Source organism: Arvicola amphibius, chromosome 9 (genome assembly GCF_903992535.2).
Source record: "Arvicola amphibius chromosome 9, mArvAmp1.2, whole genome shotgun sequence".
NCBI lineage: Eukaryota > Metazoa > Chordata > Mammalia > Rodentia > Cricetidae > Arvicola > Arvicola amphibius.
In genome coordinates this window covers 44,664,295-44,688,301 of record NC_052055.2, presented here as the reverse complement: position 1 = coordinate 44,688,301, position 24,007 = coordinate 44,664,295, and the positions used below count along the sequence as shown (strand labels likewise).

The 24,007-nt window shown below is 44.9% G+C and overlaps 1 protein-coding gene across 1 annotated transcript in view; it reads right to left on the bottom strand.

Annotated features, from left to right (window-relative positions):
• The window catches only part of Tbc1d22a (TBC1 domain family member 22A), a 292,925-nt gene that overhangs the window by 184,833 nt on the left and 84,085 nt on the right, over positions 1-24,007 (bottom strand). Inside the window, exons 5-7 of the mRNA XM_038342834.2 lie at positions 16,817-16,887; positions 4,219-4,347; positions 2,256-2,318 (exon numbers count right to left, since the gene is read on the bottom strand). Coding sequence (XP_038198762.1) covers positions 2,256-2,318; positions 4,219-4,347; positions 16,817-16,887 — 263 coding nt within the window. The remainder of the gene's footprint in view (positions 1-2,255; positions 2,319-4,218; positions 4,348-16,816; positions 16,888-24,007) is intronic.

Sequence of the window (24,007 nt, the reverse complement as noted above, 5' to 3'; positions counted from 1 at the left end):
ACACAAGACCCACCTTTCAGTGTTTCTCCTCAAGCCCCTGCTCCTCATGTCATATTCCCCAACGCAGTCACACTCAAATTATCCACAGCCACCCTTGGCAGCCTGGATAGTCTGCCCTCCTCCCCCAGAGGTCTGCCTGTCCTACAGGCTGCACAATTCCTGCTCAGCCCTGCCAACTGCTAAATACACACCTCATAGCTCTGGAGGAGTCTCGGGGCTGAGTAAAACTCTCAGTCAGGGAGAGGCTGCAAAACAAGAGGGCCAACGCCTGAACACAGAGCAATGGCGGAGACTCTGGACCACAAGTGAGACCAGAGGTCACAGGCCAGCTCTATAAGCAATGTGCCAAGTTGTAGGGTAAAAATAGAATCACACAAAGACAAGCCAAAGTCTATTTTCCATTTTTAAAGAAAACCTTAAGTAAAGGAGAGGTGCATTAGCCTTGTTTCCAGACTCTGTGAGCACAGTACTGAGAAGGGCAATCAGAGAGAAGGGCCTCGGAGCGGCGCTCCTGTGGAAACTCATTTCCCCTTCTATGCCCCACAATCTACGAGCCCTTTTATTTCAGCAATGTTAGAATTTTTGAGTAGCTTTACTGAGCAGGCAAGAGATGTCCACGGTTCAGAATGCATTTACTGGGGGAAAATAAAGATGAAAAACAAAGTATTTCAGATAGTAAGTCTACTTTAAAGCGATACCACTTACTTTAGTAACAAAAATATAAAGGTTAGGAATAAATCTAATAAACATGTACAAGGACTTTTATAAAGGTTTCCCTTGGTCTGCTGGCCCAGGCCTACAATCTCAGATACTTGGTGGGATAAGGCCAAGAGGATGTGAAATTCAGGGAATGTGCAAGAGAGAGTTCAAGGCTACCGTGGGCAACTTAGACAGACCTAATCTCAAAATAACAAATAAAAATAGGACTAGATTCCGTTCAGAAATCAAACAGACTTTAAAAATAAAACTGTCAAGGTGATTCTGAAAATAACATGAATGAGTAAAGACTAAAATCACCCAGTCAACTCAGAAGAGTAAGGGGAGGGACTAGGGTCCTCATGGACGCCTGCGAATGGGGCACAGACAGAACACTGCAGTGACGAGACCAAGTTCCTGCACCGTCCCCACTGACTGCCTCCTGCAGGTGCTGCTATCAGCTACAAATTACACAAATGGCAGGGAAAGAAAAACTTTCAGATGAGAAGATGAGAGAAGACTTACAAGACAGATGTTGAGGGAAAAGATTTCTTAAAGTAAGCATCCCATAATAACCTAAGGGGGCTCAGCAAGGCTAAGCATAGCCCATCAAGTAACTGTCAAAAATTAGAATCCCAAATGTATAAAGATCACAAACTTATTCTTTTTAATGGGTGAAAAAAAGAAAAGGGGTGGTGGTATAGACAGTCACAAGCATTTCCCAGAACAGGGCACAAAAGACACCCATCTCTATATGCACAGATGCCCTTTAGCCAGGGAACGTGAAGCCAGGAGCACGATAAGAATATCCACCAGATGCACAGAGCTCGGGAGCCTGGCCATGCTCCAAGAACTGCCCAGGAGTGGAAATCCAGACTTCCAGCACTATAGGTGAGCATCATCTGCAGACCCCTCCAGGAAGCATGTTGATGTTAGCATGAAAGCCTCAGAAATTTTCACAGAGGTACACGTGCATAAATGGACATTAGGATTCTAGCAACACTGTCCCAACAGCATAACATTAGGAGGTGTCCAGACATGCATCCTGACCTCTACACAACAGAAGAAAATAGGAGTTACAGAGACTGAATTGCACAAAGAATGGTACACACAGCTCCAGACTCAACAAAAACACCACACTGCTTCCTTAGTGCTGAAGCCACAAAGTATGGCAAATATAAGTCAAAGACGGATAGTCTACTCCTTTTTATGGGGGTGGGGGAGGAAAGGAAGCTTGAGTAGCAGAACCCTGAGCATGGAGAAATAGCTTCTATGCTACCAGCTTCAAGCTCACAGAGGCAGTTGGTCAGCACTGGAGGGATTCTAGCTCCTAAATTCAAGGACATAAGTTTCTGTTATAAATACTCATACACATATTACATATATTCTTTTGCATGAATCGTTATACAAGAATAACATTCTGAAAACAATCAGTGGTTCACATGTCCACTAATTATGGACTTCGGGGGCTCCTGGATCAGGCCCCTCAAGTGCAGTGAGCAACAGTCACACAGAGAGACAGACATCAGCAGAGACTCCCCGGCCAGCGCTCCTCTTACCTCCGTCACCTTGGGCTGAAGAATCAGCGCTTCGGGGCTCATCCGAGGGATGTCGATGTGGATCTGCAGATGCAGAGACATATGTTTATCTTATAGGATGAGAGAAGTCCTGGATGACAAATGCTACTTGCCCTTAACCTGCTCTGAGGACTGTCACAAGGCTCCTCCATAGGAAGAACCCAGAAGCACACTCCAACTGAGCAAGGCTCAACTGTCCTCAGGTGAAAGGCATGCTGAATGGTTAGGAATAGAGTGGACTCTCAGCTCCACAGTAACATAAGCCACAGCAATCAGTAAACATTGGTTTTCAGCCCAACACTGAGCATGATTCAAGGGCACAGACAGAGCCTAGGGTTTCAGCTGTGCAAGACTATCTGGAACACAGGCCATATTTCCCTCTGTTGCACAATGTCCATGAGGAATCTAGAACACCTTACAGGAAGCATTTGAATGTCTCTGCTGGTGTCAGCAGATTCCTGCCTGAGCACCACCTGACATGAGAGTCTTGCCACTGTTTGCCAGAACTTCAGTAGACACCTCCCGTGGGCAGGGTCCAAGAGGTGACCCAACAGGAGCATTCTGAGCACAGCCGGCATCCCAGGCTGGCTCCACATCCCAGGAGGGCACCCCATCCCAGCAGCACTAGCATCACTCTGGGAGTCCAGAGCAACAGCCTGCAGATGAGCCATTTAACCCAAAGGGGGCTCACAATTTCTCTCTATCTTGTCCATGTGCAGAGAAGCAGCTAACATCTAGTAACTGGGGTCACCACTTCACTCTAACACTAGCTGGCCTGTGGCCAACAGTAAGCCATTGGATTCAACCTCCTCACCTAGAAAAGGCCTGCCCTCTGTGTCCTTCAAAGGGTTCCTGGTGACAGTCAGAATCTGGGTCCTCAGCACAGGGGAACAAGGCAAGATAAATTTGCAATTCAAATACACAGAGAGCACACAGAAGGAAAGTCCACGAGCAGCCTGCTGAGGGACACCCACATAGACCAGCAAGGTTAAGCAAGGTCAAAGACTCAGGAGGGCCACATGCAGGAACCCAGGCATGGGTGAGGGATAAGGATGCCAAGATCCACCGGTTGGAGAGCCACCCTCGGTACAATGCTCCCTTCAGTGACAGTCCTGTGGAGAGAGCCACACTGTACACTAGACTCATGGAAGATGGACCTGCCTCTATGCCCACTACCAGCAAGGATCAACTTATACAAGAGCCATGGGCAATGTATTTCTTATGCAGATAGGACAGCACATCCATCATACCCCATATCCTACCTCTGGCCTGCCTCATCAATTGCAAGCCAAAATAGGAAAATAGGAAAATAGGAGAAAGGCTACAAGTGTTAGCAAGACTAACCTATAGAGAGAAAGCCAAACCATGCAAATGCTATCTCTAACTAGATGCATGTGATCTGGACATAAACCTTCAGGGGCCAGTAAATATATGATAATCAAATTCAGGAAGGCAATAGTTTGGGAAGCTATAATCCTACAGAAGCAGGTTACAGAGTGCCAGCCACAAGCCTAGGTACCACCCTCCAGAAGCATGGTATAGAATGCCAGGCACAGGCTAAGGCGCCACCCTCCAGAAAGAGGCTGTAGAATGCCAGTCACAGGTCAAGGTGCCACCTCTCAAAAGCAGGCTAGAGAGTACCAGGAACAGGCCAAGGCACCACATGCCCACCATCACCCAAGGCAGATGAAGGTCGTCACTAACAGAGCTCAGCATCTGTTTTGTAACCTGACTCGAGTCTCATGCTTTACCTCTGAGAAGGAACTCAAATAAGCCAGATGTTGCTGCTGGTAGCAAATTGCCATTAATTGCTTTCAAATGTTTATTGTTAGAAAATATAAATCTGCAAGCCTATCAGGTTCCTGATAGATGAAACATTCCCTACAAACCAGCTCCAAATCCCAGTATTGAGTGATACATGGGAAAAAGAAAGCCCCACACATACCTGGCGATATGTGTCCTGGTGAACTTCATCATTCCTCGAGTTGTAATAATGCTCAATGAAAGCAAAGTATTCCTTTTGCTTTCTCTGCAGTGTGGCTGGTCTCCGGTCAACGTTGGCAGGAAGATAACCCTGGAGGAGCAAAAGAAACACAGGCATCCATGGTTACTGTGCATCAGGAGCGTGAAGAACAAGCGGTCACTTCCAGAATGACCCAGGCATATGGAAACCTACCTAACACAGAAGAGAGGACATTATGAAAAAGCTGCCCAGACAGAACAAAGCGGCAGGACAGCACACAGCACCAGAACCCCCACCAGTGTCGTCAACCAGGTCTAAATCATCACTCGCATCCACCAAAAGTCATCTGATGACACCTGGACTGTACGCTTTCCTAACACATGGTATGGAGATGCTAAAAGCCCTCTCCACAGGGCTCATGTCCACAAGGAACTGGGAGCCTGTCTGGTCTCACACTCATACCATGCACACATACACACACATTGCATTTATGTGATCAAAGCTGCTGTGTAGGTAATTGTGCATCTACTCTTTGAAGCCCCTGGGGCTTCTGACACTATGCAATACATAAAATGGACACATGTCCAGAAAGGAGTAGGTTGCTCCAGCAACCATAAAGAGCTTGACATTTTATGTGGCTTCTTATTTGATTTCTTGTTCTACATTTTAAATTAATCTTATGATATGATACATAAGATATCATTTTGAAACTTTGTCAATTTTAAGCATAGACCTGTGGCCTCAAGTAGAGCTTCAGGTTGACTATTGTTCTCTGAAAGACAGAAAGAACTTTCCATTGCCCAAAATGATGGTGTCCTCTGCAACCCATTCCCACCATCCCACCTGTACCCTAGAAGTGCTAGTTTCTTCCTAGGGATGACTGGGCTTGAGACTCTCCAAAAACAGACTCACTTAGAACCTAGGATTTTGTGTACACTGTCTTCTGAGATCAGCCACCTTTGGGTATGAGGCTGCATGGCATGTTAGGACACACACTTTGGGTAAGCTACTTACAAATGAACAAAGCTCAATGGGTATGCCTGCAGACTTTGGAAGCACACATCTCAGATTTCTCAGGGCTGAATAGCAAGGACAGATGCTGCATCAGAATGTAGACAGAAGTTTCTAAGAAACTGTCAGATCTTTTCCAAACAGGTAACACCATTTCAACTCCAGCCAGCACTGACTGAGGCACACTAGATGGGTACATCATTCCTCTGGCCACAGAGACCTTGAGGCTCAGAGGTCAAGAAGAAACCCAAAGCCCAGAGCTTTTCTTTATTGCTTCTATGAATCAAGGTGATTATATGCAATGTGTGTGTGTGTGTGTGTGTGTGTGTGTGTGTGTGTGTCGACCACAGTGGTGAGGTACAAGCTGTTCTCCAGCCTTGCCAGTATGTGCTTGCTCCAACCAAAGCTTCACATTGGTCATTCGACTTCTCTGCAGCCATCTATCCGAACCAGAATCTGTATTTCCCAGGGAGCTGTGGGTGGCACAGCAAGGGGCAATGTTGAGGGACAAGCACAGATGCAGTCCATTTTCCAGTCAGGTCACTGCCTCCTCCCAGGTCTGCAGCTGAGGCCTGTGGGAAACATCCTTGTCCTCGCTGTGGAGTGGTGCTGCTGTGCCCTGGTGAGGCTGTCCTGTGATAAAGAGCAGCCTCTCACTTGGAGAAAGCCCCAGTTACTGATGTATAGTTTGTAGTGATATTTCATTTGCATTTTAATAAATAAAGCCTGAAGATTAGAGAGTAAAACAACCACACTGATAAACCTTACAGACCAGGCAGTGGTGGCTCACGCTTTTAGTCCTGGTAGCCACACTAGTTTGCCACAGAAACTCGGCAGCAGTGATGCACGCCTTTAATCCCAGCATTAGAGAGATGATAGGGGACAGGTTGGAGGCTCAGTCTCACTCTGAGGATTCCTGGAGGCAGGATCGCCATTTCGGACTGAGGTAGCCAGTAGCTGCCTGCTTTGCTTTTCTTGTCTTCAGGTTGAACCCCAATATCTGTATCTGGGTTTTTATTAGTTGTGCTACAACAATGGATCCTTTCAGGAAGACACCCACTGCCCAACATTTAGGCTTATATGCTGCACTTTAAAATCACAGCCAGGCATAGCTGCGCACGCCTTTAACTTCAGCATTTGGAAGGCGGAGTTTTGTGAGTCTGAGGCCAGCCTGATCTTCAAAGAAAATTCCAGGAGACCCAGAACTACATAGTGAGACCCTGTCTCTAAAAACACAGAAGATAGATAGATAGATAGATAGATAGATAGATAGATAGATAGATAGATAGATAGATAGATAGATAGATAGATAGATAGACAGACATATAAAATCACAATCACATTCTCACTGTGATTAACTGCCACTTGACAAAAGAAGCCACCAGCTGAACTCAAACCTGCCTGCTTCTGTAACTGATATCTTTGATATCTTGTTGGGACACACTGTGCCTGCGTGTTGAATAATGTGTGGCTGCTCTGTAACAGCGCCCACAGAACTCCATGGCTGCATGTGATCCATGCGCTGACATACTGACTATGAAGCCTTACAAGAACGCCTGCCAGCCCCTGCTGAGACACCATCAAGAAGGCAGCACAGCCACACCATGTGTCTACACACATCTACACAGCCCGTCCCATTTCTAACATAGTCACTATTTCCAATCATCAAGTGGAAACACACAACATCTGGTTATTTCCTAACATGAACTCCCCAATTCCAATGCTTATTCCCAAAGAGCCCACAGGAGGTGACCAATGACACACTCACGCAGCCCTGTTACACACGTCAAACACAACTCACAGGGAAACAAACTGGAAAATGCTCACTTGATAGCTTTCGAGGGAAAGGCTCACAGCACTCTGCCGACAAGAAAGCACAAGCAGCAGCCTTCCCTTCTCTTCCCTACAGAAAGGAGACTACTACGACTCCAATGCAGTCTGCCTCACATACCAGCTGTTTCGCCAACAGGACCAGACTAACCTGAATGTCACCCACCTGGTAACACCTGTGAACATCCCAACAGAGCTCTTACTGCCAGGGACACAGGCCTGTCTCTGAGCTAAAGGCACAAAATTACAAGGGTGAGGGTATAGACAGATATTTCTTCATCCAGTTAAAAGCTTCCCCAGAGACAACCCATCCAGGCAGTAGGCTTTTGTCCATACTTCCTCTCTCCTTGTAGCTATCTCAGTTCCAGTTCATACAAACTTAGAGAACAACAACTTCCTAAAATACATCTTCTTTGTCTGATAACTGCCCATCCACAGGGTCTCTAAGGAAGGTGCAGCCCCTGATGTGGGATTCCCCTCTGTATGCTATGCTATGAATATGTTTTATTGCCATTGGTTAATAAAGAAGCTACTTTTGTCCAAAAGCTTAACAGAATATAGCCAGGCTGGAAAAGATATATAGAGAGTAGGTGGCCTCAGACACCATGTAGCTGCCGCAGGAGACAGACACACTGGAACCTGGCTGGTAAACCACAAGCCTCATGGTAAAATATAAAATAATAAAAATGGGTTAACTTAAGATAGAAGAGCTAGTTAGAAATAAGCATAAGCTACTGGCCAAGCAGTGTTTAAAATAATATAGTTTCTGTGCGATTATTTCGAGTCTGGGTGGCAAGGAAACAAGTAAGCAGCCTCTGCTTACAGAATGGCACCCACTGTCTGGGGCATGGATCCATATTAGACTTAAAAAAAAAATCTTACCAAAAAGAAAAATACTTTTAGACCCACAAAAACAGGAGCAAAACACAACTTCTTAGTAGCTGCATTTTTTTTTTTTTCAGATAAGCTCTATTTGCTGATGGCAAACAGGGGAGCCACAGCTCCTTTAAGCCAAGTCTTCCTGATTCAGCATTAGTAGCAAAATAAAACATGCATTTTCCAAATGAGGACTTCCTGGTTCGTGCTAGTTACACCAACAGCTCTGGCTCTTTCAGGAGGCTGAGCGGCTCAAAGGGGATCTGCGAGCAATATGTAACAAATTGTGTAATGGTAACAACATAGACCCCCTGCCACCCAGGAACTGGGGCAATGTGCATGGCTCTCAGAGGCAGTGAATAGGCCTCCTCCAGAGAGTAGAGCAAGCAGGCAAGACCACGGAGTTGGTACTAGTCATACCCAATTAGCATTTTAAAGAAAAAAAAGCACTTCTGGTCAAAAAATAATTATAGATAGGCAGGCAATAAAGACAAATTCAAATGGAAAAAATTCTAAAGGGGTCACAGTGTTGGATAAATGTATGTAGGCTTGAGGGGGGGAGGGAAGAATATAGACAGTTATAAAAAGAAGCAAATTGCTTTAAAAATAAATCAAAGTCTTTTAAAAGACAGAGTACAGACCGTCATAGATTAAAGGAATAAAGAGAAATAAGCCATCTAAAGATGGAATATACACAAAGGGTCTGGATTATGTATATTATTGTGTTTTCTTTAAATTTTTGACTGTGAATGAACTAAGTTCAGAAAGACATTTCATTGTACAGATTGCTAAGCCAAACCAACATATATACTTTAAAGGTATCTTGACTTCAAAATTTGGGTCTAAGGATATGTTGCTTTGGAAAAGAGGTTCTGCTTTTGTTTCCACAAAGGATGAGAACCTGTGGATTCCTTCCAGACTAATGTGGCTCGATGGAAGAAGACCCCCTGAAAGATCCCTGAAAGGTCTCCATAAGCCCCTAAAATTACTTCATCCACCAAAAAGCAGGAAGCAATTTGGAGAGAACAATACCCAAATTCCCTAAATGATTGTTTATAAATGTTTGTTTACATTTAAAGGGGAAATATGATATAGAGATGAATATTATGAATTGGTATGGATCTTGATACAAATTTAAAGTCTATTTTGTTATATGTATTTCTGCTCTTGTTTAAAGTATTGTGTTTGTGCAGTTCATTTAAAAATATAATGTATAATTAAGAAATACTGGTTAATAGTCATCTATAATAGTCAAACTTGTAATCATTTTAGTTGCTTTCTAAAACTACAAAGATATATTTTAGATTGGATAGGGATTCTTCAAATCTTTCAAAGTCCTTCAAAATATGGCATTTAAAATGTTTTAAGAACATTTTCATGACAATGAGACACGTCTGCTCCTGGCAGCACCAATCTACTTCAAGAGGATGATGGACATCGACGAGGCTCATTATGGAGTTTGTCAGCCGTTTGGGCAAGAAACTGCTTTTGCCTGGACTGCTTGATGTTATGCTGTATGAATTGGACATGCAGAACCCACAGAAAAATGACTTGCCTAAAGAATGTGAGACAGTCCTTCAGGGTTCCTACTCATGAAAGAAATTGCCAGACATTTTGCAGGACACAGAAGAATGTGACTGACAAACTACCAATATAAGTGGAACTGTCTTTGAAATTTCCTGCTTCATGGAAAAGTATGCCAGATACTATGGGCTGAAGATGGGTGCCCCAATGTTACAGAAGAATTTTGGGTGACTGTCCAGGCAGCAAGGTGTCTCTGTCAATTCTAGAGTTTTGGAAGTTGCTAACACTGCACTTACTATTAACTTAGGTAATATTATGTCCTTCTGGAGTCTTTGATGGAGTTAACAAATAGATAGTTATAATTATAGTTTTCTTAGTTATGATAAAAGATAAGGTAGATATAAATATTGTATCTATAATTCTTGCTTGATAGCTGTTTTGTTATATATAATCATGCCATGTTAAAGTTAAAACCTTCCTTTATATTTAGACAGAAAAGGGGAGGTGATATGTATGCTATGAATATGTTATTTTGCCATTGGTTAATAAAGAAGCTGTTTTTGCCCAGTGGCTTAACAGAATATAGTTAGACTGGAAAAGAAATAAAAGAGAGTAGGCAGAGTCAGAGAGACATCATGTGGCCACCACAGGAGAAAGACATGCTGGAAACTCGTGGGTAAACCACAAGCCTTGTAATAAAATATAAAATAATAGAAATGGGTTAATTTAAGATGTAACAGCTAGCTAGAAATACACTTAAGCTATTGGCCAAATAGTATTGCAATTAATACAGTTTCTGTGCAATTATGTTGGGTCTAGGCATCCAGAAACAAATGAGCAGCCTGCACTTACAGGCCCCACCATGTACAGGACAACTCAGGGCTACTTTAGTCCTAGCCATTTAGAGGTAGTCAATGTTTTTGCTTTCAGATAGGGAGACAGACTTGACAAACCTCAGGGTCATGGTCAGAGCCACAGGGATATAATGTCAGACTTGAGTTAAAGCCTTCCCACCACATCAGAGGTGCCAGCTGACCCCAACTCACAGAGAACCTAAGGACAGTCCACACTGAGACCTTCTCTCACACACAGCAACACCTGTGTCCTCTGTCAACAAGGTGACTCTGGGGAGAAACCAGATTGCAGAGAGCTGTCCATGTGAGAGATACATGCCCATCTTCCTCCACTCTCTGTCCTGATAACACTTATCTCTGCATTAAGGCTTCAGAGACCGGAACAGAACACTTTACCATAACAGCCACTCAAACTCCCAAAACCACTTTACCACAACGGCCCCTCAGACTCAGGATATGATTCCAGGTTGCCTGGGCCCCGCCTGGCCTTGCCTCCTCCCCAGCCAGAGCACACATGCTCCTACTTCCCAATGTGACAGATTCTCTGCCTTCTAAGCAGCTAAACATGCCTCACACATCACACCTCCCTGCCTCAGGGTCTCCCTCTGAACTCACTATTTCCTCTTCTGAGGCCCACCAGCTCCAATCACAGGCCAGGCACTCTTAACTTACCAGTCTGTGAATAAAGCCTGCAAAGAACACGGCTGCATGCGGCGCACACCAATTCCTTGCTTGCTTTAGCGCAGAAAAGCAGGGCTGTGCGGGTGAAGTAGGTCTACAACACTGACCCAGTTGGCACCTAGGGATCAAATCTGATAACTGCCACTCAGATTGTCTGTGGCCAGTGGCAACCCTTTCACAATGCCACACCCTCTATGGTCTCCATTCTCCCTCTGTTGTCTCAGCTTCTGCTACTGAGCAGTCATCCCTCGTCATCACTCATGCCAACCCACTCTAGGGATTAAGGGGACTGACTATATGGTCTACAATGTACCCAACATGGCACTGAAACAGTCAGAACCAGACTACGTCCCCAAACACCTGCACAGCCCTCTCTCAAATCCTAGCTCAAACATCCTCTCTCAGTGAGGCCCACAAGGACCACATACATAAACAGCACCCAGACCTCTCTCTTACCCTGCCCATCACCCATCAATCACCTCTGCCAACTTCTCCTACCCAATGTACTTTCAGCTCACAGATAGCGCAAGGGCTTAGAACATTGTTCCCCCATAACAGACATTCAGCAAATGGATGGATGGATGGATGGATGGATGGATGGATGGATGGATGGATGGATGGATGGATGGATGGATGGTGTTGACACAATACAACCCAAAGAAGCGTGAAATTGTCCTCGAGTCTCGGGGAGAGACCAAGTTAGCACAGTTTCCTGGCGTGGTTTGACTGTGGCAGTAGAGGATGGAAAACTAGACAGAGTCTGGAGGTGTGCAGGAAGTAAGTCCAGACTGGGCAAAGACCAAAGAAGAGCCTAGCAGATGAAAGGCTTGGTGCCTCATCCAACAGCCAGAGTGAAGGGCCCAGGCCCCATCTGCAATCCTAGACAGTGGAGTCACCAGGATGGTCAGCAGGGAATGTAGACAGCTACACACAAATGCTGACAGCATCTTTAGGGAACAGAATGAGCAATCTCAGGAAGTTTCCTGCTCCCAGAATATAAACTTAATAAAACAGAAATTCTAAAAGGCAAGAATGCCATCATAAAAGGCCCACCCATTCTCCTGCCAGTCCCTTCCTACAGGAAAAAAACACATGTGCAAGTGGAGGCCTCTTGATAATTAAGCAAGACTAGAAATTATGCAAATGAAATACATTCAAGTATGCAATGAATTTTAAATGACAGAACTACAGAAGACTTAATTGCTGTATTAGCATGCTATAAAAACACTAATCATAAATGTAAAACAATGCATGCAGATACTTAAATCCAAACTGTCCTGGTGACACAAAAATCAATGTGTTCCCTCCCACTGTGTTCATATGCAAACCGACCGCAACACACTGAAAGGAGATACATTGATACTGGAGCCTCATTGTCATTTTTAGCCAATATACTCTGTAGCATAAATGTTCAATGTTTAATTAGTTTTTGTTCACTTTCTGAAATAGTTACTTTTTTTAAAAAAAGCCAAAAATATGATTCTCTTCGGGATCAATTTTGAAAAAGGTCCTATGCTGCTTGTATGTAATTTAAAAGTAAAATATTATCACTGCTGTTTAATGGGTGCTCTGGCTCAGCACTCTGCTACTTCTTCAGAACAAGAGCCACATACCCAGACTTCTCTAGAGCAGAATTTCCTCTCGTCCATGAACACTAGACTTGTGCTAATGACAAACCATGTATATGATGGAGAAAGGTCACTATGTGCCAGACCTTGAACTCGTCCCTACTCACCCACCACCTAGGTCAGCCTCATAGTCCAAGTGTCTCAGGTCCACTGGGCAACTATCCTCATTGGGTCAGTTCCAGAGACCAACTTCCCAACTGGTTCATGAGCATCCTGGTCCTGTCTTCCACACTGCTTTGAGTCCTATAACATTGGGGTCCAACCTGGATATACTACCAAGCCTGGGCATCAGCACTGCCCAGTCCCCTGTGACAGTAAAACACAACCAGGTCAGGAGACCATACTCACTGACCATGTCCTGCTCCTGCTATCTACAGTCAGGTACTCCATGGACACTCTGACTCACAGGACACCAGGTTCAATGCATATGTGATACCTTTGTCCAACCTGGATTGTTCAAATGCTCAGAAAAGTCACTGCCCATGTGGGGTGGTTTGAATAGGTATGACACCCATAGATTCATGTTTTTGAATGCTTGGCCCATAGGGAGAGGCACTATTAAGAGGTGTGGCCTTGTCAGAGTAGGTGTGGTCTTGTTGGATGAGTGTGTCACTATGGGAGCAGGCTCTGAGATCTCCTATGCTCAAGCTATGCAGTGTTGACAGCTTCTTCTGCAGTACCATGTCTGCCTGTACTTCCATGTCCCGCCATGATGATAATGGACTAAACCTCTGAAACTGTACGCCAGCCCCTATTAAATGTTTTCCTTTCTAAGCATTACCATGGTCATGGCATCTTTTCATAGCAATAGAACCTCAAACTAAGAAACCATGTGTATGCCCTGCAGAAAAGCCAGTCTCTCTGCCTGCTCTAGTGACCAGACTCCCTCCATACAATGTAGCTTTGACCACTGACTCCTTCCCAGCCCTTCCCAACTGAACCTCCTCAACTTGAACACCTCCCAGCTTCCCTGATGCCCTGGAAGGCACCTCATCACCACCAGACACCATGCAGAAGTATTTGGTGACAGTCACCTGGCTCATTCTCTGGGAGAACACAACTCAGCTTCTAAGGAAATCTGAGTAGGCCTTGTCCTACACTCAGCAAGCATTCAATAAAGAGCAAATGAAGCAGAGGAATGAGGTCCCAGGAAAATGGCTCCTTTTCTGTGCAGTCAGCATCAGGCCTGTGCTGTATAGTAACAGAAGGATAAGTATTCTCTCTGTGTTGTGCAGAACCTAGGAGAGCTAGGATATAGTCTCAGGCTTACCCTGACCTTTTTAAGCACCAAACACAGTGCTTGAGACAGAGTTTAATTCGTCTCCAGAAAATAACTAGATGGACTCACCAATGATTTTCTAGTTATTTCTTGTAGAATATTAATTTAAGACGTGCTATATCTGTTTATGATGTGGAACATTTGTTTAATGATGCAAAGATGTGGTGCATCTTACATGTTGCATTTTTTTAACTCTGTGAAGCTGTTACTTTGCCTGTCCAAAACACGTGATTGGTCTAATAAAGAGATGAATGGCCAACACTGGGGCAGGAGAGGGATAGGTGGGACTGACAGAGAGAATAAACAGAAGGAAAGAACAAAAAGAAGGAAGAGAGGTAAAAGGAGGAGAGAAGGCATCAGGGGCCAGATATACAGCAAGCCATGAAATAAGAAGAAAAGAAAGGTATATAGACTAGAGAAAGGTAAAAGCCCAGAGACAAAAGATAGATAGAATAATTTAAGAAAAAACTGGCTAGAAAGAAGCCAAGCTAAGGCCAGGCATTCATAAGAAAGAAAAAGTCCCAGTGTGATTATCTGGAAGCTGGGTGGCAGGCCCCCCAAAGAGTAAAGAGCAAAGAGTAAAATAATACAACTACAGTTACTCTCCTTCCAGAAACAGCTGCATACCCCAGCTCAAGTCCTTCAGGATAAGGTCCATGTTACCTCGGTGTCAACTATACACATGGTCTCCTGGTCCCTGGCCCTCCTCCCTTACTTCCTACAGAGGTAACAGGAGCACTTGCCTAGTCTATGATGCTAACCTGCCACATCCCTAATGCACCTGTTAGCCTTATGACCTTCCCAACTCCCTCATCCAAGTAATACTGACATCCTCCAGAGGTGCTGAATGAACATGTATCCACGCCAATGACCCTTGCCTGGCATCTCTACTATTTATACTCCCCTGAAACTACCCCTTAGCAAAGCACAGTTCTGCTCACTAACCTGGCATTTACCTTCTCATCTGTCAATTCAGGTCTAGCCCTCCTGCCCTAACCCTCCTGCCCACCTGTGCACTTGTGATGCCTTAGAAACACAGAGTAAAGCTTCCCCCTTTCAAAACCAACCCTAGGAACTGGCTACTCCATCATACCATCCCAACCCTCCTCTTGGCTGACACTCAAGCCCTGAATACCTCACAGGTATACTATGCCAAACTGTGCTGGACTTATCCTGCTGCATGTCTGAGCCCCTGACCTCTTCCTAGAGGCATCTGGGTCTGCCTTAGTTAGGGTTTTTACTGCTATGAAGAGACACCATGACCATGGTAACTCTTATAAGGAAAACATTAAATTGAGGAGACTCACAGTTTCAGAGGTTCAATTCATTATCATCATGGTGGGGAACATAGTGGTGTGCAGGCAGACATGGTGCTGAAGCTGAGAGTCTTACATCTTGCAGGCAACAGGAAGTCAACTGAACAGTCATAATGAGAGAAGCTTGAGAAAAACAGACTTCAAAGCCCACTCCCACAGTGACACACTTCCTCCAACAAGGCCACACCTCCTAATAATGCCACTCCCTTTGAGAGCTATTTTCCTACAAGTCACCCCAGAGTCTCTATAGCCTTTACTGTTTCTAGACAGGTCCCTACAGATTTTCTTTGGTTTACACTGCCAGCACTCCTGTGTACCTACTCCCAGGTCGACACCAACAGGGTGAAACTGCCTACCACTCACCCTACCCCAACCCCTGTTGTTCCTCTGATGCTCTGTATTATAGACATGGCAACCACTACACAGTAGGCAGTTCAAGGCAGTGCAGCTATGATTTGCACAGGAGCAGAAGGGAAGGAAAGAGCAGGAGCAAGAGCCTCTCATGAAACTTTTCACCTAGATCAGTCCATGCTTGATGAAAAGCAAGACCATGACATGGGGCCTTCCAGGCATTTACATCATAACCTCTTACAAACCAATCATGAATGTGTAACCTCTCTTACAGGGCATTTAGAAATGTGGTTATAAACACTTGAAAACCACAAAAGAGAGCACAAGGGATCACAGCGAGTCTAGCCTTAATTGCAAGAGATATTTAATCAATAAATATTCGCTGTTCAGAGCTGCACCTGCATTTAGGATTACAAGGTGCGAAAGTGAAAATTTATTGTGACTCATTAGCACAAAAGTCTCTTAAACACTGAAAGTCAGACTCAATTTAGAGTAGGGGCCTAGAGTTCCCCATGATTGATCTTCAAAAATTAAAACAAAAGTAAAAGAAAAGAAAGCTGTCAATAAAGTATGCTCGCTTCCATTCTTAAGCCAGGGTTACGTTGATGAAAACAGCCATCAACAACCACTGAACTTTTCCAGAAGGACATTTGGATTGGCAGCTTGGATCTGGGCACTGGCCCCTACTCTCCATCACACAGACTATTTCCAAAATCTCCTGCCCCACACCTCCTTGTCCTCTTCCTTTTCCTGTCCTTCCTCCTTCTTCCTCTTCCTCCTCATCTTCTTTCCTCTCTTCTTCCTCTTTCTTCTCTTCTTGTTCTTTCTCTTCTTTCTCTTTGTTCTCCTCCTCTTGTTCTTATTCAATAACAGCATTACCAACACTTCTTTGCTCGCACATACCCATTTCCTCTGAGCTGTGTGTTCTTCTGTGCTCTAAGATCCCAAGTCACAAGTCTGCATACAGTGATTCTTTACTGGTGGAAGTTGGAGGGAACTAACACAGCTGTCACGAGCTGTTGCTTGTCCTCACTTTCTGCCAGACTTGCTAAACCAACCTTGAAATTAAACAAAAACTAGACAATGCCATTTCAGCCACAGCAAAGTCCTATGTCATTATGCAGCCAAGACAGACAAGGTGGCCAGCAGGCCATGCTCTTCCAGCCAGGTACCAGACCACGGTACATGCAGGAGGACATGGCTAGGCTGAGCACTGGCATACAGACTTACTGAGAGAAGCTTCCATGTGATTGGACGAACTGGCTTTGGGATTCCAGACCAACTCAGCTTCCGTAATTCCTCTATTGGAAGAAAAAAAAAAAAACAGAACAGAGAAAATCAAGGTCACAAATGGTTCTAAAGCATCTTACCATATTCCATCAGTGTCCCTGGGGGCCAGGGAGCCCCACAAATGGAACCAAAGTAAGCCTAAATTGTAAGATTTCAGAGAGTGACTGTCCTCAATGAGTTACCATTCTATTAAAGCAAAACAGAGCATTGTCTGTTTTTGTATGTCTTAGATAAGACATTTCTGTCAAGGGTAGCCAGGTATCTCTGATGCCACCTTGGGACAGGGAGGCCCTTCCTCTCTGAAGCAGTAGCATCCAGGGTACCAGCTTCCTCCCCTCCCACTATCTCTATGTCCCCTTGAACTCACAAAGCTAAGTCTCCATTTGGACAACTTAGCTGATTCTCTTCTCCCTCCCACTCCATCCCACTTGCTGCTTCTTAATGCCCATCCAAGACGTCTTCTCAGCACCAGTTTCTGGGAAGTGAATTTGTCTTTACACAGCATTGACAAAGGTGAGCCATAAGATACACAGCTAGGATAAGAGGGCTTCACAGTGGACAAACACAAGGCCTGGATGTCTTTACAAATACCACCAAGGAGCAGAACCAGAGAAGGACTGACCAAAGAGAGAGGGGCCTACAGCCAAGGCAGTAAGTACATGACATAGTAGGGAAGGACAGTGGGCCCTGGTTCTGCCTGTCATTGATCTCCTGAGTGACTAGAGGGCTCATGTAGGTGCGCAGGGACATCCATGCACTCCAACTCCAGCAAGACAAAGCCAATTGCTTCCTTTGCTTCCATTAGAAATCTACTATTAGACTCTTCTAACAGCTCAGAGCTCATGATTAATACCAGGAATAAGAGAAGTGATTACAGAGAAGACTTTGGTAATATAATCAACAAAATGCAAAGTCCTGACATCTAATCTTTTTCCAATTACTAAAGTCTAAGTAAAATAAGTAGAGAGTAATTGGGTGACTGTAACAGCAATAACCTGCATTCACAAAGACCTCAGAAAACATCAAATCTCCCCCCATCTCCCCATGGATGCCATGAAGAATGGGGGCCTAATATCCAAATGCTAATAACCGTGTTTGCTAACCAGGCTCACAGTATCTCTCCCTCCTTGCAGCGCTGGTTTCTGGCTGAGGTTTATGAAGAAAGCACTGAGAAAACATACTTGGTTAATGTTCTCTGACCCCATCGCCACATTTAAAAAAAAAAGTTCCAAGTCAAGAATCATGAATATACAGCATGAGATAAAGTTCTCGTTTTGTCAAAGCTCAGTGTTTAAAAAGAGCTTTGCATACATTGTCTCACTGGCTCCTCAAAGCAGCTTGGATTAATCAGGCCTATGAGCCCTGTCCAAGCATGAGAACTGGTTTCACAGAGGTTAAGTAACTTGCCCTTTAATACCAGGTTCTTCTCACTGTATTAACTCCTATTCTTAAAGACTTTGCAGCACAGTCAAATACCACTTATAAATACAGACAGAGATCCCAAAGACAGTCTTAACAGGCACAAACACAGTAATGTATCTGAAGGATTCACCCAAGGGTGCAGGGATGGGTGTGAAGAAGGTACTAATGGGAAAAAGCCACACTCTGTGATGACAGATGTCCCAAACATACTTTGCCTCCCTAGCAGAATGCCACCTGAGCAGAGTACCCGTAATTCCCGACAGCAACACTGAAATGCTAAGGTGTGGTGAGCAGCCAGTCAAGCAGACCCCACTCAGATGAAGCAGAGCTAAGCCCCCTCCCCATGGTCAATGTGCAAAGGGGCTAGCGTTCCATCTTAGACACTGGGAGAATAGCACAACAGCTCAGAACGCAAAGAAGGTCTCACTCTTGAGGAATCCTTGGAAGCAACCGTCTTTCTCCCTCTGACAGTGTGCTAGTTAGACATGAGACTAAGGATCATTATAAGCACCAACCAGCGCAACCTACAGCCAACTAGAGAAGAAAAAGCAAGAACCAAGCAGGAGATACAGGTCCATACTAAGCAGGATGGGCAGTACACAAACTTGCCAGAACCAATAGCTTTTCCCTATGTAATAGGGAAGTAAAAACTGTGAAGAATGTGAGCCTAAAACCCGTGCAGGCCAGGTGAGGAAACTAACTGGCAGGCTTCCCTCAGAGATGAGCATGGAGAGAGGGAGGTACCAGGTTCAGCAAGGTTTAACGTATACTTCCTCTGGGCTAGGCAGGAAGCCAGAGGTAAAGAAATCATGGCCAAGAGCAAGAGCAAATGTGGCCTCCATGCCCAGCACTGGGAAGGGATCATCTCCCAGCCAAAGCAAACATCAAGCCATAACCACTCAAAAGAAAGGCCTAGAAGAGCTACGAACCTAAGCAGGGAACGTTACATCCAGAGATCAAGCAGGTTCCTTACAGAACAGGACAACTGACAAAAGCTGAGTCAACAAGAGTAGTATTCTAAACCACAAACGGCTCATGTGAGCCTGGCCTTGTGTGGACAACAGGCTACAGGACCAAGAGTGGACACAGGAGACTGAGGAAGCTCAGCCTACAGGGCAACAAGAAAGAAAAGCAAGGACCAGAGAGAGAGATGCTAAATAAGAACAAGACAAGTCGGCCGGGCGGTGGTGGCGCACGCCTTTAATCCCAGCACTCGGGAGGCAGAGGCAGGCGGATCTCTGAGTTCGAGGCCAGCCTGGTCTACAAGAGCTAGTTCCAGGACAGGCTCTAGAAACTACAAAGAAACCCTGTCTCGAAAAACCAAAAAAAAAAAAAAAAAAAAAAAAAGAACAAGACAAGTCAAACCAGGTTGGATAGATAAGTGGGTTTCAGACTGAAAAATAGTTATCAATTGTCACAAAAAAAAGGTAATTTTAATACAAAGAGAATTAAAATTGCAATGGGCTCTGCTGGATGTATCCGAAAATTTTGCAAGCTCATCTAGAAGAGCAAGGCTCTAAGAGAGCCAGTAAAATTCTCAAAGAGAATAATGTGGGGCTAGGAGATGGCTGTCTATAAAGTGATTGCCACACAAGTCTCAGGACCCAAATTCCAATCCAACCACCCATGTACCTATATAGTAGCATGCGTTGGATTCCCAGCATGCTGGCCCAGAGTGCTAGCCAGGAAGATCCCTGGGCCTGAGCCTTTGAGGAAAAAAATATGACATCAACCTCTGGCCTCTATGCACATGTGCACAGACATGCAAGACATGCATACCACACACCATACAATAAATAAAAACTGTGGGGCTGGAGAGACGGCTCAGTGGTTAATGTTGCTTCTCCAGAGGAGTCAAGTTCATTTCCCAGTATCCGCATCAAGTGGCTCACAACCATCTGGAACTCCAGCTCCAGAGAATCTGATGCCTCTGGTCCCTCTGGCCACCAGCACTCGCATGCACAAACCCACATGCAGACAGATACCTACACATAATTTAAAATGATAAAAGTAAGTCTTTAAAAATAAAATCTTCTTAAAAACTAAAGCTTGTGAAGAGATTTGCAGCAATAGTTAAGGTCATCTATGACAGAATTACAGACATGAAGATGAGACCTTCTATGAGAGACAAAGGGAAGAGACCCGCAAGGCAGGAAAAATCAAACCTGTGAACACATGAACACTGAGATGTGATAAAACGATAAAACAACATTCACACAACCCTGTGCCCATTTCTAGACGAGATTCTGTGACTTACCAGAAAACTAAGTCCGAATGATAACAAATCTGAATGAGGGCAGCCTGGCTGTGTCTGTGTGTAAAAGGCAGGACTAAAGCGCAAGACGAAAACAGAATCTTCTGCTATACTGCACGGGGAAAGGCCTTCCAAAACATGACTCTCAGAAACTACAAATGAAAGGATTAATAAACTAAGTATACAAGTTGGGATGTAACTATACAATGTAAAGAAGTCGATTATTCAAACAGCTGGTGGCAGAATTGACAGGTTTTTGCAGCGTATAAAAAGTCTCACACTACTCATACACAAGTTAAAAGACAAACTGCCCACAGAAAACATGAAGATTCCCACAACACATGGCTGTGACTACAAAAAAGCAAGGTAGAAAATCTGTGATGTGACCAAAGCACTACACATTTAAATAAGAAATCCCCTAAAATAAGGTTGGTCTAAATTGTAAATGAACCACGACATCCAATATTGAAAAGACTGGGCACAGAGCTGCTCGCTGACAGTTTGCTCTAAGTACAGACTGGGGTAATTTTTACTGGATCCGATTTTTTAAAACCTCTGAGCAGCCACTTTACTGAGGAAGCCTATGGTTTTGTTTCCAAGACCAAGTAAAGGCTATGTCCGAGGACTTCATAGCAGAGAATGCTATGAGCAAACTACCAGAAGCAAGCAATGTGTCCATTGGTAGAGACGGGACTCTGCACTGAGGAACACAAAACTGCCACCAGGAAGACCAGATCCCTGTTTGTGTGGACACAGAATAAGCCCACCTAAGCAGATGTGAAGGACAGAACAGAGCACAGCACAGCTGGTGTTGGGAGGGCTGGGGCACTAGTCAGGCCAGTAGAAGACTCCCATTATAGAGAGGCCCTACCAGTCTCTGCAGAATAGCAAACTTCCGTAGCTCAGGCACCTCATCCCCAGCCTTTTATAATTAACACACATTCACTACACAATATGGTATGTTTTTATGTTCTCCTGTAAGCACTTCATGGTCTCTGACCACAGTACCCCTACATTGCCCTCTTCTGACCTCGCCCCCTCCCTGCTGGTCTCCCTTATCTTCCCCCAAATTGCCCTTTCTTAGAAACATTCATGCTGATCAAACTCCACCATGGGTCCATCCTAAGTTTTCTGCATCATTCATGGGCATGTCAATGGGCATCTAGGGTACTGTGAACAGGGCTACAGTGGACATGGACTTGCAGTTATCTGTGGTAAGCTGATGTAGATGCCTTCAGGTTCATACTCAGGTATGGCTGGGCAACATGCTAGTTCCACTTAATTTTTCGAGGAATTTCCATACTGATCCACAGGGGCTGTATTAATTTACATTCGCACCAGCCGTGTGTGAGGCAAACTGCAGCTATCCAGGCCCAGCCAAGTCCTGTCAGATCTACACAGCTCCTGACAGTGTCCAGCATCACTCACTTCCCTCCTCTGTGGAGACAACCTGGCTCCGTAGGGCAGTGTCATGAGCACCTGCCCCCTCTCCAGGAAGCAGTTTTCCCTAAGAAGGTTCTCCAAGGTGCTGTACTGTATTGCATATCCCCCAACAACAGACCAAAGTTCCAGAGTCTGAATATCCTGGTCAAGATTCAGCATGATTGGTCTTTTCCATTTGAGCCGTTACAGGAGTGTTAATCAGCATCTGCTGTGAGTTAATCAGTTCTGTGATGACTGATCACCCTGAGCGCTGTGCAGACTCTCATGCCGGGGCCACTTCTGAACCTTCTGTGAAGCGCTGACATCTACCCATCTCTTACTGGGTGCGTCAATGTTTTATTGTTGACTTGGGAGTCTGTTTCTTCTAATCCCTGGCTTTTCATCTGCCTGTGAGTCACATGTTCATGTCTCACTGCATGCTGGTTACCGTGTTGAATACTTAATGTGCTGGTATCAATCAATGCCTATATAATAATAGCACCAGGTCTATGCCAGTCAGCATGATCTCCTCCAGAGGGCTGGAGGCACAGGCTCCTGACCAGGCTCTGTATTTCCTCTCTCCAACACTCAGTTCCCTACAGCTCTGGACTCTCTGCTTAGACCAGGGACCCTGAGGTGTCCTCTACAGGTATCTGGTGTTCTTTTCCTCACACTGGCTTCCTCCTCTCCAGCACTGGACTCCTGTCATCTGCCTCAACCTCCCAAACTCTCATTCCCAATTTCTCAATGCAGTAAGATGCCAGCAGATTAATTTAACTTTCCCTACTACATGGTAGCCTGGGAACTGTTTCAGCCACACCCAGAGCAACTGGAAAACCAGTCCCTGCTCACTGCCCTTTTCTCAAGCCTTAGCTCAGCACACACTAATGCCCATCCAAGCATGGCTGCCCACACACTGGCCTAGTGTTCTGTCTGCAACACAGAAGCTGATCCTTCAGCACTTATTACCCTAAAGTTAAGCAAAAGTCAATTTGCTAAGATTTTCAGATGAGATCAGCATGTTCAGGGTGTTATAGCCATAGATTGCTAACATCCTCAAAGAATTTTTGTCACTGAAGTTAGTGGTACCCCAGGATGAACTGTAGAAGGTTTCTGGGTAACCCTTCTGGCAGATGTCCCTCAGGCAGGCTCAGGTGGAACTGGGACCTGGTGGGGAGAAGTGGACACAGTGTCCAGGGAAAGGCAGCTATGGCCTAGAAAAGGCTTTCCAGGGGAGACGGGCCACTACTTGGCCCAGGAGAGTGACGCAAAGGGGCAGAGAGGGGGTAGTGACAGAAAGCAGGAGACAAGCCTGGAAACCCACTACAGTGCTGAACGTCTCACATCACGGAAAAATACATGGCATGGCTCCTTTGGTTCCAGGAACAGTTTTAAAATTCCACTATGGGGCTCAGATCAATCATAACTACAATAAATACAATGATAAAAGTACCAGAGTCTAGCTGCCCAGAAACCTACTATACCAGTTCATCCTGGGTGCCATTAGCCTCAATGCTTGGATGGCTGTGGATCAAACAAGGTCATCCACAGAACCAAGCATGAAGAAAGACATCTACCTATACCACTTAGTCACTGTCTTAGGGTTACTATTCCTCCGATGAAACACCATGGCCAAAAGCAAGTTGGAGGAAAGGGTTGATTTGACTTAGGCTTTCACATCACTGCTCATCATCAGTTGATGGAGGAGGGTCATCTATCTATGTGTTACTTTCATTGGTTAATAAAGAAACTGCCTTGGCCCTTTAATAGGACAGAAAATTAGGTAGGCGGAGTAGACAGAACAGAATTGTGGGAGAAAGAAAGCAGAGTCTGGCAGATGCCTCAGGCAGTCGCCATGCCTCTCCTCTCCGAGAAAACCGCAGGTTAAGATCTCTCCTGGTAAGCCACCACCTCATGGTGCTACACAGATTACTAAATATGGGTTAAAGCAAGATGCGAGAATTAGCCAATAAGAGGCTGAAACTAATGGGCCAAGCAGTATTTAAAAGAATACAGTTTCCATGTAATTATTT